At 45.4% G+C, this 16,865-nt stretch overlaps 2 protein-coding genes across 4 annotated transcripts; one reads left to right on the top strand and one right to left on the bottom strand.

Annotated features, from left to right (window-relative positions):
- Window positions 1-973: 973 nt before the first annotated feature.
- Window positions 974-10,372, bottom strand: zdhhc16a (zinc finger DHHC-type palmitoyltransferase 16a). 3 transcript variants are annotated; one of them, XM_067237014.1, is made up of 11 exons: window positions 10,244-10,372; window positions 9,496-9,736; window positions 9,009-9,203; window positions 4,358-4,446; window positions 4,208-4,236; window positions 2,641-2,774; window positions 2,473-2,556; window positions 2,295-2,380; window positions 1,919-2,042; window positions 1,747-1,817; window positions 974-1,600 (listed from the first exon to the last, which is right to left on the bottom strand). In XM_067237014.1, the coding sequence occupies exons 2-11, from the start codon at window positions 9,727-9,729 to the stop codon at window positions 1,498-1,500; spliced, it is 1,149 nt and encodes a 382-aa protein (XP_067093115.1). In that variant the 5' UTR covers window positions 9,730-9,736; window positions 10,244-10,372; the 3' UTR covers window positions 974-1,497. The 3 variants fall into 3 exon arrangements, with proteins under 3 accessions (XP_067093115.1, XP_067093116.1, XP_067093114.1); XM_067237015.1 differs by lacking the exon at window positions 10,244-10,372 and adding an exon at window positions 9,878-9,886; XM_067237013.1 differs by lacking the exon at window positions 10,244-10,372 and having other exon boundaries at window positions 9,496-9,845.
- Window positions 10,373-10,531: 159 nt separating this feature from the next.
- Window positions 10,532-12,324, top strand: mettl18 (methyltransferase 18, RPL3 N3-histidine). The gene is made up of 2 exons (XM_067236791.1): window positions 10,532-10,670; window positions 11,050-12,324. Exons 1-2 carry the CDS (start codon window positions 10,554-10,556, stop codon window positions 12,067-12,069), a joined length of 1,137 nt encoding a protein of 378 aa, XP_067092892.1. The 5' UTR covers window positions 10,532-10,553; the 3' UTR covers window positions 12,070-12,324.
- Window positions 12,325-16,865: the final 4,541 nt, after the last annotated feature.

Genomic DNA, 16,865 nt, shown 5'->3' with positions numbered 1-16,865 from the left:
GTTAGTTCAACGTACAATATGTTTGCAAAATCCTCGCAAAACTATGGTAAGAACCTAGTCGGAGGCTTCATCACCACAATCCTCATACATGCAGTTCGTTTGCAGCATCCTCAAATCCCTCTGGTTTGATTCACGGCCAACCTAATCTGATACGCAAGCGCAAGGCCACAGCCAACCTGGCACCAGTTAGAATTCACAAGAAGCTAGAATGATGCTATTGCAAAAATCGTATTTCTTATATAAACTATTACATTCTATTGGGTATATTCAAATTAATCTGTTTTTGGACATGTATTACTATTCGATGTTCAATGGGCGTATGTAAGGCCCTCTGTGACATTGTAAAAAGGGCTATAGCCAACAAATACAGTTTGATTTAATTCAAGACAAACATAATTGTTTTCATTATATTTTTCTCTAATATAACCAAGAGGCAGGACTCCATTTATATGAATCATTATTGAGCCACACAACCACTTGTCCAACATCGACCTCTGCTGGAGACTTGAAAGGAGCTTGATTGTGTGTGTGTGTTTACATTTTACATTTTACATTTAGTCATTTAGCAGACGCTCTTATCCAGAGCGACTTACAGTAAGTACAGGGACATTCCCCCGAGGCAAGCAGGGTGAAGTGTCTTGCCCAAGAACACAACGTCAGTTGGTATGACCGGGAATCGAACTGGCAACCTTCGGATTACTAGCCCGACTCCCTCACCGCTCAGCCAACTGACTCCCTGTGTTTGTGTGTCTCACTTTCTCTCCCTCAGTCCCCAAGTGATTGGTTGGAATTTGTGTGATCATAGATGACACTAATCTCTTCTAATCCTTTGTCTGTCATGGCCACCTGACCAAACACCCAGAACACAGTTGTGTTTGAGTCGGACTACCACCATACAGTGTGTGTCTGTGTGTGTGCGCGAGTGAGCAACAGCAAAAAAAACATTTGTGAAATATGATAAAAAGTATTCCTTTAATTTAATTTTGAGACACATGTAAAACAAGTCGCGGTAAGGTTTAAAGAAAGCACAGCTTCATTCAGGTGTTGGCAATCAGACAGTCAACATAACATCATTTAGAAGTAGTATGGAGTGCTGGGCTGGGCTGTGCTGGAAGAAAGCAATCTGGAAGACCAGTAGTTGCACTGGGCTTGGTCAATAACGGCAATAAATGCCCCCTGCAGGAATTAAATCCACAGCCTCAATACTAGGAGAACATTTCTCTTCCATCTAAATCCAGGTGTGTCTCTACTTCTGCAATGGTCAGACTTGGAAGTAGCAACAAAGAATGTTCTCTCTTTCTGCAAGATTTCTTTCTCCCAGATTTCGTCTTGGTCACAATATTCTCTTGTTATCTATGAATGGAAGTAGCCCTTGCTGGTCTCCTTGCTCTCCAGCCCAAACCCACATTGTTAGCCCTGTCAGAGAGTTCCCCAGGCTGGCTGAAAGGAGCAGTGGCTTCTGGGAGTAGGAGCATGAGGAGTCTGTGGGGTCAGGGGTCATACTGGCATCATCTCCTTTTTGATTGGATAAATGTCCCAGGTCATGCCGTTTCCCTGAGGGGCGTGTCCTGAGGGCAGGAGCACCCGTGTCAACCAGTGTCTGCAGAGACGAAAAAGGGAGGAAGAGAGCGATAGTGACAGATGGATGCAGGTAAACAGGGAGAGGAAAGAGAAATGGAGGGAGGATGAGTATGTATTGATGGGTTCATGTGAGGACCCCTGTAAAGGCCAGCAGAGGCAGCTCACCTTCGTCTCTCCACACCAAAGAACACCTTCCAGTTGTTCAGGCGGCCGTAATCAAAGGGGTTTTTGTACACCTGAAGAGCGAGAAAAACCGAAAATTGGCGATTAAATCAATGAGGTGTCAAAATAGGGCCTTTCACTTATGTAAACCAACAGTGTGTGTGTGTGTCCTCACCCTGCCTCTTTGAGCCAAGCGTTGGGTCTCTTTGCTGTTGATGTGTCTCTCTATGCTGGTCTCTCCTCTAGATATGAGCACTGCGTGCCATATGGTCAGGCCTCCCAAGGCAACTGCCACTGTGCTGCAACCAATCACACAAGCTTTTACTGGCTGGCACCCAATTAAAACTCAAGATACTATTGATATAGTACGCACACAAGCTCTTACTCACTGGCACCAAATCAGAATTCCAACACTACAGGGGTAGTATGAGCTTGATTTTTTTTTCTCGGAGAGTACTATTTAAAAATGTTGTTACAGTACATACAGTAACACCACTCCTCTATAAAGTTATGCAGCACCCGTATAAAGCACACAGCGCATTGGGTCCCACCTTGTCAGAACCCACATGTAGATGATGCTCTTGTGGAACATCTTGTCCCTGAACGTGTAGGGAGGTGCAGGCGTCTGGTAGTTAGTCTGAAGGACAGCAACAAAACAAGAACATCCACAATCTCAGTGAACATGAAAGGAGGGGAGAGAGAGACAGAGAGAGTGAGTGAGTATATTACCTGCCCAGGGGGAAGGATTCCTATGAGTAGTCCCATCCCAGTTACTGGTACTCCTGGTTTCTCTGCATCCATATGTTTAAAGCGCTACCCACAAATTTCACAGTCAAACAAATGGGCAAATCATCATACTGCTGTGTGTGTGTGTGTTTGAGTGTGTGTGATTCTCACTTCTATAGCGCTGTATGCATCCATAAACAGGTTCCTCCCACTGATGCTGCAGTAAAAACAGCCCATCGTCATGAAGAGGCAGAAGCAGAAAAAGTAGCGGTGGTTTAAATGGCCCACGCAGTTATTTAACCATGCTGCACAGGTGCTGGAGTTAAGGCCTGCACATGTTTATTAACTATTTGTATGTCACTTTGGATAAAAGCATCTGCTAAATGAATACATTGCCATGTAGAATCGAAGGAGGAACACTCACAAAACCATTACTGTTAAGAAGGAAACAGAATGATCATTACTCAACATCTACAATTCATATGGTCATTTGTGTGACATGTTTACATTTCGGTTTGTATTGCTGTGGTTTCTGCAAATCTTGATAACGATTGCGTCTGACACAGAACAACATTCCAGTCAAAGTGAGTGACCAACTGGTTTGAGAAGAATGACAACATTGAAGTGAAAGACATAAGCTACACACAAAACACTCAGACATGCCTGGAGTACTGCTTTAGGAGAACTACTCTAATGTGCAATTATACAGTTTACTGTATATGTATATACACACTAATGAAATAAAACATGATGACCACCTGCTGGATATGCTGTTGGTCTTTCGATGGACGCCAAAACAAGTGCATCACACATCAACCAGAATCCTTCATCATTTTCCTCAAACCATTCCCAAACAATGTGTGCAGGTGGCAGGGAACATTATCCTGCTGAAAGAGGCCACAGACAACAGGTAATCCCACTGAAGGAACGGCCGGACTAGGAGTTTTTCCTGCAGAACATTGAATGAGTATCACACTCCCTCTAGTGACTTGTCGTCTTCCAATAGTGCACCCTGGTGCCATCGCATCCCCAGGTAAACGGCACACACATTCACGACCATCCACGTGATGTGGAAAAAAGGACTCATCCTACTAGGTGACCATCTCCCACTGTTCCAAGGTCCAGCTCTAATCCTTGTGTACCCATTGTAGGCTCTTTTGACGGTGAACAGGGGTCATTATGGGCACTCTGACCAGTCAGAGTGCCCCAAACAAACCATCATTTACATTTTCTGTGACTTGTGCCACAGCAGATCTTTTGTGGGTTCGGACCAGACAGGATAGCCTTTGTTGCCATCGCACATCGATGAGCCTAGGACTCCCAACACCCTGTTGCCAGTTTGTGGTTTTTCCCTTGGACGACTGCCGGTAGGTACTCACCACTGCCCACCAGGAGCGTCGTCTGGCCATGACAATTTGGCACGTAAAGTTTTCTCAGGTCTCGACTCCTTCCCATTTCTACAACATCCTACAGGTTGACTACAACAAGTGATTGTTTTCTTACTCAGCTTATCTACCCAGACCTTGACATGTGCCCTTGTTTGGAGAGTGGTCATAATGTTTCGGCTGATCAATGTATTTATCCTTATTGTTACTGTGCTATATGTTTACAAACCCTGGCTGTATCCAACATGAGCATACTTTATGCCTCCTTTCAACCAATTAGACATCTTTGATCGTATTGTGTGATCAGCAAACTCAGGCCTGTTGCTTGCTTGGTGACTCATTGACAAGGATACGACAGTGGTGGTCCATTTTCAGAATGCACCTGTTCCAAAGGAGAAAGATTTTGGGTAAGAAGCAAGTAAAACGACAAACTGATCTTCCCATGTCTGGTGACCTTTAACCATATCCAACCCAGGTAACCAGGAGAGAAGCTGACGCCTTACGTGTTGCAAATCCCACAGTGGTGAGTCCTGGCTGGTTTAGGAATGATGCACTTCTTACAGACGGACACAAACGGAACATCGTTTTTCACCTAAAATAGATCAAAAGTTCACATGAGGATGGGAGCTGAGTGGATGTTGTGTACCTTTCTCTATAGGGCTGCAGTGGGGTATTCTCTTCTCCTGTGATCCAACTCAATGCGTACAATGCTGATGCTGCACTGTGTTTTGTACTTTACACTGTTAGAACTGACGTACTTTTGACATACTCTGCATGTCGCTTAAAGATCCTATGACATGCTGTTTTTGGATGCTTTTATATAGGCCTTAGTGGTCCCGTAATACTGTATCTGAAGTTTCTTTCCTGAAATTCAGCATGGGTGCAGAATTACAGCCACTACGAGCAGTCCCACAATGAGCTTTCCTCAGGACGTGCCGTTTCTGTGTCTGTAGCTTTAAATGCTATGAAGAATGATGTCTCTCAAGTAAAAAACAATATCGTGCTTGCATGTTCGTAGCTCATTTTCTCATTGGTGGGCCAAATTCTCTGTGCGGGCAAAGCAGAGAAAGGGGAGGTAACCTTCCATCAGGACCAATACCTCACGCCACAAAAACAGTTTCTTCCCTTCCGCTGTTGGCCTCTTCAACAAGGCCAAGGGACCACACTGACTCTAATGACTTCTTGCTTAAAACACACTGCTTTTTGCACTGCATTACAATAATGGTATCTTGTACATTTGTATTTTTTGTAATATTTGTATTTTTATATTGTAATTTACGGCAACTTATATTTTATTTTATTGTATATTTAATTCTATTCTAAACCCACTTAGTACTGCTAGTTTATGTACCCTTAGCATAGATAGTCCACATATTTAAATTTTAGGTATATGTTTATTGTATGCACCTTCCTGCCAAAGCAAATTCCTTGTCTGTGCAAACTTTCATGGCGAATAAATCCCATTCTGATTCTGATTTGAGCTAATAGTGTCTTACTGAGTGTACTTCGTGACTGCCATCTGACTGTAAGTAACCAGAGTTTGTTTCATTCATTTGTGTTTTGCTAATTATTTGCCTCTTTGACAGAGGGTAAGGGTATAGCAGCTAAATTGGTCAATAGGTAGCTAGCTAGAGATCGAGTTTCAGGGTACTTGCCGCCGAGTGAGACCCTGGCTTTGTTTACATAATTAGGGCCATTGTCAGCTGCGCCTTTAGCATATTTAGGCGAGTAGTACTGCAGAGGCAGCCTCGTCTGGCAGCCTCGGTGCACGAAGACTCGGTCGAACAAAGACAGGGAGTCTACCTGCGGGAGTCCACCGAGGATGGCCGACGTGGTGGATCACCTCTTCTGATAAGTATCACCCTATTTGTATTCTAATCCACCTACAACATATTCATAGCTAGCATGTGTTTCTTCAGCATTCCCGTTCATTACACTACCCAAAGCATACTTAATTGTTCTTTATCGCCCACCAGGCCCGCTAGCCGACTTTGTGGAGGAGCTGGACATGCTCCTCAGCGTCCTCCCGGATGATGGAACCCCCCTGATAGTCCTTGGGGACTTCAACATCCACCTCCAAGGAACTCAGGCCGTCGACTTCTTGTCTCTCCTGACCTCCTTCGACCTGACGCTGCTGAGCACACCGGCGACCCACAAGGCAGGCAAACAGCTAGACCTCATCCTGACACGTAACTGTATCACTGACTTAACCTCTGTAACCCCACTGCATATTTCTGATCACTACTTTATCCAATTCTCTATCTCTCTCCCTCCAACTCCTTCTACCTCCCCTCCCCTTGTAACTTTCCGGCGCAACCTCCGCTCCCTATCCCCCTCCCATTTCTCCTCTATTGTAACATCCTCCCTCCCCCCCATTGACGAGTTCTTGTCCCACCCCACTAACACTGCCACCGACACCTTGTTAACCACTTTAACTGCATCACTTGACTCTCTCTGTCCCCTGTCAACCAGGCCTGCACGATCTTCTCCCTCCTGCCCGTGGCTTACGGATGTTATTCGTGAAGAACGGTCCACCCTTCGGGCAGCCGAGAGGAGATGGCGCAAGTCCAAAGGCGGTCTGGACCTTGATAAGTATCACTCCCTCCTCAAATCCTTCTCTTCTCACATAACTGGTGCTAAAACCCTCTACTTTCTGAACAAAATTAACTCTGCTTCAAACCCCCACAAACTTTTCTCTACCTTCTCCACCCTTCTTAACCCACCTCCCCCACCCCCTCCCTCCACCCTGACAGCAGACGACTTCTCCTCCTTCTTTGAGAAAAAAGTCGCCGACATTAGCAGTCGGTTCCCTAAACCCACCTTTCCTACCCTCTCACCCTCCATGACTGACCCAACTAAATGTCTAAACTCTTTTTCTCCCCTGTCTGAGGCAGAGATCTCTGACCTCATTCTCTCTCATCGCCCCACCTCCTGTCCCCTTGATCCTATACCCTCCCCTCTCTTTCAAACCATCTCCCCCTCCATCATAACTTTTCTTCTCCATGTCCTAAACTCCTCTCTCACCTCTGGCACCTTCCCCTCTGCCTTCAAACAGGCTAGAGTTACCCCTCTACTCAAAAAACCCTCCCTTAACCCTGCCGTTCTCCAGAACTACAGACCGGTATCACTGTTACCCTTCCTTTCAAAAACAATTGAACGTGCTGTATCTAACCAACTGTCTAACTTTCTCTCTCAGAACAACCTGCTTGACCCCAACCAATCGGGCTTCAAGACTGGCCACTCCACAGAGACTGCCCTCCTTTCAGTCACCACTGCCCTCCAGTCTGCCAGAGCGGCTTCCAGGTCATCCGTTATCATTCTGCTGGACCTTTCTGCAGCGTTTGATACGGTTAACCACCAGATCCTGCTCGCCAGACTTTCTGAGATGGGCATCACTGGCACTGCACTCCAGTGGATCTCATCCTACCTGTCGGGAAGATCCTACCAGGTTTCCTGGGGAGGCAAACTGTCGGGCCCTCGCCAGCTCTCCACTGGTGTCCCACAGGGCTCCGTCCTTGGACCCCTCCTCTTCTCTCTGTACACCACCTCACTTGGACCAATCATCACCTCCCATGGTTTCTCCTACCACTGCTACGCTGACGACACGCAGCTGTACCTGTCATTCCCCCCGACCGATCCGGGGATCTCAGCTAGGATTGAGGCCTGCCTCACAGACATCTCCGCCTGGATGACCGAGCACCACCTTCAGCTGAACCTCGCCAAAACAGAACTTCTCATCATCCCGGCTAAACCCTCCATCTCCCACGATCTCTCAATCACCCTGGGATCTGCGACGGTGACCCCTTCATCCTCTGCCAGGAACCTTGGGGTTACCATGGACGACGAGCTCTCCCTCACGGCCCACATTGCTGCGGTCTCCCGGTCGTGTAGATTCACCCTCTACAACATCCGGAAGATCAGGAGATACCTGTCTGAGCACTCCACCCAGCTGCTAGTCCAAGCACTCGTCCTCTCCAAGTTGGACTATTGCAACTCTCTGCTCGCTGGTCTCCCAGCATGTGCAACCCGCCCTCTTCAGAGGATTCAGAACGCGGCGGCCCGCCTGGTCTACAATCTACCCAGACGCTCCCATGTTACCCCGCTCCTCATCTCTCTCCACTGGCTACCTATCATGGCCCGTATCAGATTCAAGACCCTGGTATTGACCTTCCGAGCAGTGAACGGGACTGCACCCGTCTACATCAAGTCTCTCCTGCAGCCTTACACCCCCACCCGCCACCTACGGTCTTCTTCAGACAACCGCCTGGTGGTCCCACCTCTCAAGACCGCCCGGTCCCAACACAAGCTCTTCTCCTGTCTGGCCCCCCAGTGGTGGAATCAACTCCCCACCTCCATCAGAGACACTGACTGTCTCTCCACCTTCAAGAAAAGGCTCAAGACGCACTTGTTCCGGGAGTACAACGGTACTTAGGAACGGTTCGCTTGACCCGATGTTAGTTTCCTCAAGGATCACAATGACTCTTGCTTAGAGACTTGTTGCTCTTGTGGTTAGTGGTAACTGATTTAAATTTTTGGTTCTCGCTGTGATATATTGTTTTATTACTGTTGCTTGCTTTTTTTTTTCCACAGGTACACTTGCACTTATAGCTGTTCATGTTGTTTGGTTGTGACTTGTTTAACTACATGCTCTTATGGTTCTTCCCTTTGGCACTTACTTTGGTTGTTCACAATGTGTGCTTCATGTTTTGGCTACTCGCGATGTTTTTTGGCTATCTTGTTGTTATGATCAGTGACCTATGCACTTTGTAAAGCTCTCTCTTGGAAGTCGCTTTGGATAAAAGCGTCTGCTAAATGAATAAATGTAAATGTAATGTAAATGTCTGATTTTATTACGACATAAGGAGAAGATTTTCAAACCGAGCGTTTGAGCTTTCATTTTCTCAAAGGCGGAGAAGAATACCCAGGGCTTGGTTTACACCTATCAAAATTTCTAGCCACTGCGGGACCAAAGGCAGGTTAGGAGAACTCATATTAATGTTAAATAACCTCCTAAAGTGAAATGTTCATGTCATGGGACCTTTAAGATAAAAGAGTCTGCTAAATTATTTTATATGAAAATAAACCATTTTATGCATGAAATGTTTTACATGAACTAAGACTGATGACTGGTCGATAGATGGACTGATTCCTTACCGTGGGTGGGTACCCAGGGGCTGTCTTAGTGGCTTTGTAGTAGTGGAAGACAATCATGACCAGGTTCCAGTGTCCATAGCAGATATGCCAAGCGATCCAGGGTGGAGAGTAGGTAGTCAGGACCATAGGTATCAAAATCAAGTAAGCTATCAGCAGGATGGAGCTCGTCAGGATCACCACAAGGAACACAAAGACCTGAGGGAAAGAGAGACAAAGAGAGAACAAGGGGAAGGGAAAGGGGGGGGGGTAGGGAAGAGAAGTTAGGTTTTGTTTCACAGAAGAACACAAAATATTGTTCCGACACACCTTCACCTGTTTGCATTCTCATATTAAAGGGTGCAATTTGATTAGCGACAGTAAAGACATTTACATTTAGTCTTTTAGCAGGCGCTCTTATCCAGAGCGACTTACAGTAAGTACATGAATGCCTTGCCCAAGAACACGCCATTTTCACAAGGCCACCGGACTCCTAAACACACAAACTCACCATTCCAAACCATCGTGTGACGTAATCGACCAACCAGAAAACAGGTTCGAACAGCGAGTCAAAGACCACGTCTGAGTTGGTTAGAGAGTTGAAGCAGAGGGACTGGACCAGCAGTCTGAGGTAGACCCATCTCTCCCTCGGCCACAGGGGCAACCTGCTACGCCCCCTACGGGTACACACACGCAACCGCACCCAGCGCAGGAACAAGAGCACAGAGCTGGGGCACAGCCTCATTCTGCTCCTGGAATACACACATACACAAAAACACACACACGATAACAATACACTCACAAACTCAGATCTGTAACATCTAAACATGTGTCTCTGTTATCTGTCAGTCACACCATATGACCATAAAGATACAATAGTCTTTCATATTTACCCAAGTGAAGCTAGCGAGGCAGGCAATTTGCTTGCCCAACACACTACCTGCGCTTGCCCAAGAGGCTTTTCTGCATTCCAGTCAAAGGCTAGCCGGGAGGAGTAGCCCGGGTGGAGTATGACTCAAATCAAATCAAATCAAAATTTTGGATGTGTTTTTTGTTTTTCAAGCAACGGTAAGAAATCATTTAAGTCGAATAAAAGAATACATATTCCTCAATTTGGCTGAACTCTATCGCCCAAAAACCAATATAATCCCGTTTTTTAAACGCATAATCTACCCTGTCAACCCACCAAATGTTTTGTCGAGCAACACTGATTATTAGACACCGCTGTACATTCCAGATGCGCACATACGTTTACATACTTTTCTAGGATTGCACTCCAGTTGTGTGAAAAGACACATCCTTGCACGCCATGGTACAGATTTAAATTGGGATTTAGTTTCCAAATGATGAAAATAATATAAAACCACAATGCTAGATCCGTCCTTTGGCTATCAGGAAAGTTTTCAATAAACACGCTTGCGCAGTGCCGAGTTGTATCATGGTAGATTGTGTTTTTTTACCAATTGTTGACATGCCAGTACCTCTGGGGGTTGTAGTTTTCTAGTTCCTTGTACATGTGTCACATGTTACTGGCTGCAGCAGGTAGCTTTATCTATCTCTTTTATTACAATGTCATTCAGTTTCAACTTCGATGTGCAGATAGAAGCAACAAGCCAGTCTGACGAGAGCAGTGACGTTACTCAAAATGAAGGCCAGAATGGGAAGCCTAAATGCGCAGCTAAACCTGTAAGTGAATGCTAGCTAGTAGACAACACATACGAGTTAGCTAGCTTGTCTCACATTGGAAAGGTAACAGTTCGTTAACTTTACAAATGTCACTATTCACGTTGTTGTCACGAGTTTAATATTGGGTCTGGAGCTGAAGCATTTTCACTCGTTTGTGACACTGCTGCAGAACCGGCGCGTTACAATTACATTTGGAGGCTGTTTGGCTAGCTTAAAAGTAGTGCACGTTTAACAGTGTGACCACAAGAGGGGGCAAGTGTTTTAGGCTGATACCGTTTGTATTGTAGGCTGACTGACCTTTGAGAAGAATTGTAATTTAAACCAAACCATTTAAATCCCTATTTGAATTCCTATCCCTTCTTATCTGTGTGTGTTGTAGGAGAAAGCTGTCAGCAGCAGTCCAGCAGAACCAGTTAAAGAAGCTGTGGAACATCTCCTCCCTGTGGAGCCTCACTCCCTCCTTGAGGACGCAGTTTCTGAGACCATTACCATTGGAGCGCTCCCTCCTCTCCACTTCCTGAATGAGTCAGTGTTCGAAAGGACAGCCGGAGAGAGGGAGGATGGGGAGAGCATCCTGTCCCGCACCGCCGCTCAGAGATCGGACCTCATCTCAGGAGTGTACGAGGGGGGGTTGAAGGTGTGGGAGTGCACCTATGACCTGCTTGAGCTGGTGGACAGGGAGGGGGAGACATTCGCGGGGAAGAGGGTCCTGGACCTGGGCTGTGGGGCGGGGCTGCTTGGTATCGTGGCTCTGAAGAGGGGAGCCAGGCTGGTCCACTTCCAGGACTATAACAGCACAGTCATAGAACAGCTCACGTTGCCTAACGTGCTGATAAACTGCCACGAGGGGGAAGGAGATGTGGAGGAGAGTGAGGGAGAGGACGACGACAAGAAGGGAAGTGAAAAACGAACGAGAGAGGAAAACGACAGAGAGGTAGAGGAGGAGAAGAGGGCAGGAAGGGAAAAGAAAGGAGACGGAAAAGTGGAGGAGAAGACAGAGAACAGCCCACCACCACCTAAGAAGAGAGCCCTGGAACCTTCCAAGGATTCCAAGCTATCCCGGTGTCGCTTCTTCTCTGGAGACTGGAGGACTTATCTGCCACTAGTCCTGGGGGAAGATCCGTCCCCTAAATATGACATTATATTCACCTCTGAAACTATTTACAACACAGCCTACTACCCGGCGCTCCACGACACTATCCAGGGGCTCCTGGCACAGGAGGGGCTGGTCTACCTGGCCACCAAGGCCCACTACTTCGGGGTGGGGGGCGGGCTGCACCTGTTTGAGACGTTTGTGGAGCAGAGGGGGGTGTTTTGTGTGGAACATCTGTGGGATATGGATGAGGGCTTGCAGAGACATGTTGTGGCCCTTAGATTTAACACCATAAAGTCACCTTGAATAGAGGTGTGGCCTTTCAAAGCCCTCTTTTTCAATGCAGCTAATTAAAGGGCAAGTGGCATTTGCATGCATTTTGTGAGGATAAACTTTTTGGCGCAGTGTGCGCGCTTAGGTAGACATTGATTTGTTTAAAAATAACCTTTCATGATTGAGTATTGTAAGGGATATTCCCTAGCTTTCAACTTGATATGTCACTGAAGTTGCATCTGTGAATTGGATGAGTTTTTATGTAAAGAATAAAAAATGTTGACTGAACTCACCTGCCTTGCGCTTCAGTGCCCCCCTTTCCCAATCCTTTCCCACCCTGTCCCTTTCTCTCGCTTCCCATGTTGGACTTTTGAACATGGCTGCCAGAAATCCAATTGCACTGCAGCCGAAAGGCATAGAGAATCATTTGAAGGTCTTTAGAGACATGGCGGGGTGGGGGTAGGGGGGCGAGGGGGAGGGGGTAGGAGAGAAAAGGAAATGGGCTTAGTGACCTTTGTCGACGATTTCCCCAGTATTCAAACAGCAGCATGAAAGCTGGGCTTGTTTCTGAAGTTCGGCGCAAAATGTCAATTGCAACTTATCCCTCCAGCCCCAGGATGTGGAACCAGGAAAGGGATTCTAGAATCACTGCTCAGCAAGAGTGGTCTTCTGTCAGATCTCTTTCTACTCCTCCCTGTTGAATTCACTGCTCTAAATCTATTTACCCTTCACCTATTGCACTTACCTTTCAATCTATCTACTGTACTCATCTATATTTAGGCTCTTGATTGTTTAGCTTTACTGTATGGTATAAATGACTCAGTGTGTGTTTAATATGGCATCACATAGCTATTATTGTGCACAGGGAATTTACTGCTGATGCAAAACAGTTGCTGTGATAGGAAGAGAAGTCAAACAACATTACACAGAGTGGAATCTCTTAGAGTCTGAACAGGGAAACCAGAGGAAGGAAAGAAGAGGTTGGGGAAGGGGGGGGTGTTCTAGGAAGTCAAATTTTAATAAAAACAAATTGTTCATAGCCACTTCAATCTGGTTCCACCTGAATGACTCGAGTGTGGACCTGACGAGGAAATAACTGATAGAATTTACTGTCTGTGTGTGTCTGTCAATATTTTCCTCCTCCAGCTATGTCACAGTGTCATGAAGGAAACCCCCGGAGATTCATCTCACTAGGAAAAACGGGAGGCTTTTGTTATAGCCGTCTGCATTGTTTTTACAACCCTGTGAAGTTTTTGTTGTTAGAGTATCGGTTCTCTGATTGTGAAGACTTTCTTCATTTTTTCTTCTGAACATACAGTATGCAGACAGAAGGAAGTTTCCAGTGGAAACCCAACAGCTGTGCCACCTACACAAGAACCACTGTTTTTAACAATGATAAGGATACATTTTATGGATTGCTGACACATCTCTCTCTCATTGACTTTCTTATATAGTCTCTCTCTTTCTCTGTTGGACACACTCATACAATCTCATACACTCTCTCTCTCGCTCTCTCTCTCTCTCTCTCTCTCTCTCTCTCTCTCTCTCTCTCTCTCTCTCTCTCTCTCTCTCCCTCCCTCCCTCCCTCCCTCCCCCCCCCTCCCTCCCTCTCTCTCTCTCCTCCTCCCAACAGCTGTTTTCGGCAGTTGCAGGAAGGGGAATTCCTAGTTCCTCCTCCCAACATTCTCAGCCTCTCCCCTGTTAGAGGGAACGGCCACTGTGATGGGTTTCCTCAGAAACTGCTCTGCTGCTGATTCACAATGAGGAGGCGTGCAAGTTCACTCCCACCGTTTCCTCCTTACTGGGAAGTGACTGCCAAGCTTACCGAACGGAGGGAACACATGAGAGAGGTAGCAGAAAGAGGGAGGGACGGGGAAGGGGGGGTATTTAAGAGTCTGTGTTTCTCTGAATGTCAAGCCAGTACCTCCTGTGTCTGTGGGAGAGACAAGAGAGTGGAGAAGGAGCAGGACCTCAGACATATTGGATCGGGAAGGATCATGAAGAGCTGCTGTAAGTCTGACCAGACAGCCTTACCCAGGCCAGGCCTGGACACCACTGCTGCTCACAGTGTTTGCTTCTGGGTTACGGTCATATATTAAGCTTTCAGTTTTCTTTTCAACTAAAGACAGCAATGTGTGAAATCATTTCTCCTCTGGGACTGACAATCTGAAGATTTGGTTGGTAAGTTACTTCATAAACAAAATGTATTTACTGTTTGCAATTAGGCACCAGTAATGAAGTCTGATCTCTAGAATGCTTGATGGGGTTTCCATGGTAATTAGACAGAATGTGTCGTTTCTACAACCACAGGCTGTGGAACCGGTTGTATCGAACGCCCAACTTACAGGAAGGCAGAAAGTTTCCTGAACATACAGTATTCAGGTGCGGTCTTCCTCAAGCCTACTTTGCTGCTGTTTGTGTGAGTGTGTGTGTCCTCACAGGAATGTGCCCAAACTGTATAAATACCAGTGACTTAGATGACCCTGTAAAATCCTCTTAACATTTCTCTCTCACAGTCAATTTTGACTTTATCGTTCTTCATGAACTACTCATGATGAGTTGAGATTTTAACAAATGTCGACTGCCTGATCTCTAAATGGACTTTGGAGCAAGGGTTCTGTCTGTTTAGTATTGGATAACAAGCTAATAAGTGCACTAGCGAAATCCTTGAATACACAGGAAGGGTAGTAAGAACGTATAGATTATAGTATTCAATTCAACTTCAGCTAATGGAGTCAACCACAATTGTGCCTTTCTTTACTCTGACTGCTGTAGTTGTAGCTGAGGATGAGTCACTTAATGGCTCTATCTTTCTCTAGAAATGTGACTCAGCAGTTGTATCAATTCAACATGGAGGACAACTCACTTTCCTTTCAGCCAACTGTCAGCAGCGTTGTGAAAGATTTCTAGGAATCCTTCCCTTGGCGCAGATCTTTCTCATACATCCTGTAAGAAAGACGTTGCTAATGGTTTCTTTTGTAGACATATATACCCTGGATCAGAAAGCCCTCCTCCAACACTCGCTATAGGAGTGAGGATACTGACCCTGGTCTTGATTCATCCTTGAATCCTCAGATGAATCCTTAGAATATGGACTTTTTGGTACAAAGTGCCATCAAGCTTCAGTTTTTCTTTCTTTCACTTTTGGTATAAAGAATTGAGGACACTAGAGACTGTCAAAGACTAGGGAGAGAGTGACGATACCATCATAGGCACATGAACAGGGAACCATCATAGGCACATTAACTGGGACCTTTGTCACGCTAGAGGCTTGTACAGTAAAAGTGTAATGTGTTTAGAGATCATGCCGCCTTACAGACAGAGCTATGGCCCCACACATGAACAGAGTACTTCCTGCCAGGTCATGCTATAATCTTCCTCATCATCATGAGGGCATTGGACTGAAAGCAGAAGGGGGAGGCACTGATCAGCTGACATCATCTGACATTGACTTTCGTTCCAACTGCCAGGAAGGCTTTAGGGAAGGTCATCATAGTGTGAAACAAACTGATAATAAAAACTGATAGTAAATGTAAATATAAGTTCTGCTGTGGGGAATTGCTTCTGCTGTGACATAGCAGTACAGGGTTTAGTTCTGCCAGGAAAGATTATAAAAATATATGTAAGTACATTATGTACACTGGATATGTATTTGTGTGTGAGTGTGTGTGAGAGAGAGAGAGAGAGAGAGAGAGAGAGAGAGAGAGAGAGAGAGAGAGAGAGAGAGAGAGAGAGAGGAGTGTATGTGAGTGTATGAGATTGTGTGAGTGTGTCCAAGAGAGAAAGAGAAAGACTATATAAGAAAGTCAATGAGAGAGAGATGTGTCAGCAATCCAGAAAATGTATCCTTATCATTGTTAAAAACAGTGGTTCTTGTGTAGGTATTCTGAAATATGGTAGTTTCCTCCACAAGGATGATTTGGTAAGAGATGTGCCACAAGATGTTCTGAACAAGAGGTACTCTGCCCTGAGAACTGAATTCCATAGATGGGGACTTCTTCATGTGGCATCTATGGGCTCAGTTCTTTTGGTTTGGTGCTGCTTGACAGCTGGAACACCAAATCCACAACAGGAAATGGCTCTCTTGAACCAAACACATTGATGCTGTAAACTGTAACAGTGCTGTAGCTTTTTTGGTGGCTAACATGTCATTAGACATTTTAAAGTACATCTCTAAAGTACAAATTTTAAGGGTTCTGATTTAAAAGTCTAAATACATTCAGTGTACATTATAAATAAACAACACTGATCAAAGATATTGTAGCATTCATGTCTCATTTATTTACTTGCAAATGTTGAATTAGACTATTGAGAAATGATGGAATGTGGGGTGACTTCCAGGAAAACAGTGCGTGGTTGTGCACAGATGGTTTACAGTAAATATGAGGTTGCAGATTACACCTCTGACATACCAAGCCCACACACCCAGACAGCATGTCTTATCAGCTGGATCATGGCTCAATCTATCATTCCATGAAACCTGCTGTCATGGAGACAACAGTAGGATGATTCACAAACATGAGGGGGTTGTATACGACGATGTTTTGTCCATAAAATGGATGATAGCTTATGGTATGGGGGGAGGGGGGATTTGATGATTCATTGTTTTTACACATAATTCAGATGACATCACCAAACCACAAAAGAGCAAGATAACACAAAACTAGAAGACACACAACCATGTGACTAAACTTCAAAAAGGTTATTGATGACTTTGACTTCTAGACCACATTCGCTGTTACAACAGCCTACCTTGAGGTATGAGGGGTTTAGTTTTACACTGATAATGAAATTATTAAATAAAAAACATTCAAACTATATAATCTGGC

This window comes from Osmerus mordax, chromosome 5, assembly GCF_038355195.1.
Source record: "Osmerus mordax isolate fOsmMor3 chromosome 5, fOsmMor3.pri, whole genome shotgun sequence".
NCBI lineage: Eukaryota > Metazoa > Chordata > Actinopteri > Osmeriformes > Osmeridae > Osmerus > Osmerus mordax.
This window is presented reverse-complemented; position numbering and strand designations above follow the sequence as displayed.

Coding starts and splice junctions, on each gene's coding strand:
- zdhhc16a (XM_067237013.1), bottom strand. CDS start 9,813: ATGTTTAGATGTTACAGATCTGAGTTTGTGAGTGTATTGTTATCGTGT. Junction 2,043..2,294: donor TACATGTGGGTTCTGACAAG/GTGGGACCCAAT, acceptor GATTGGTTGCAG/CACAGTGGCAGTTGCCTTGG. Junction 1,601..1,746: donor TTTGGTGTGGAGAGACGAAG/GTGAGCTGCCTC, acceptor TCGTCTCTGCAG/ACACTGGTTGACACGGGTGC.
- mettl18 (XM_067236791.1), top strand. CDS start 10,554: ATGTCATTCAGTTTCAACTTCGATGTGCAGATAGAAGCAACAAGCCAG. Junction 10,671..11,049: donor CTAAATGCGCAGCTAAACCT/GTAAGTGAATGC, acceptor TGTGTGTTGTAG/GAGAAAGCTGTCAGCAGCAG.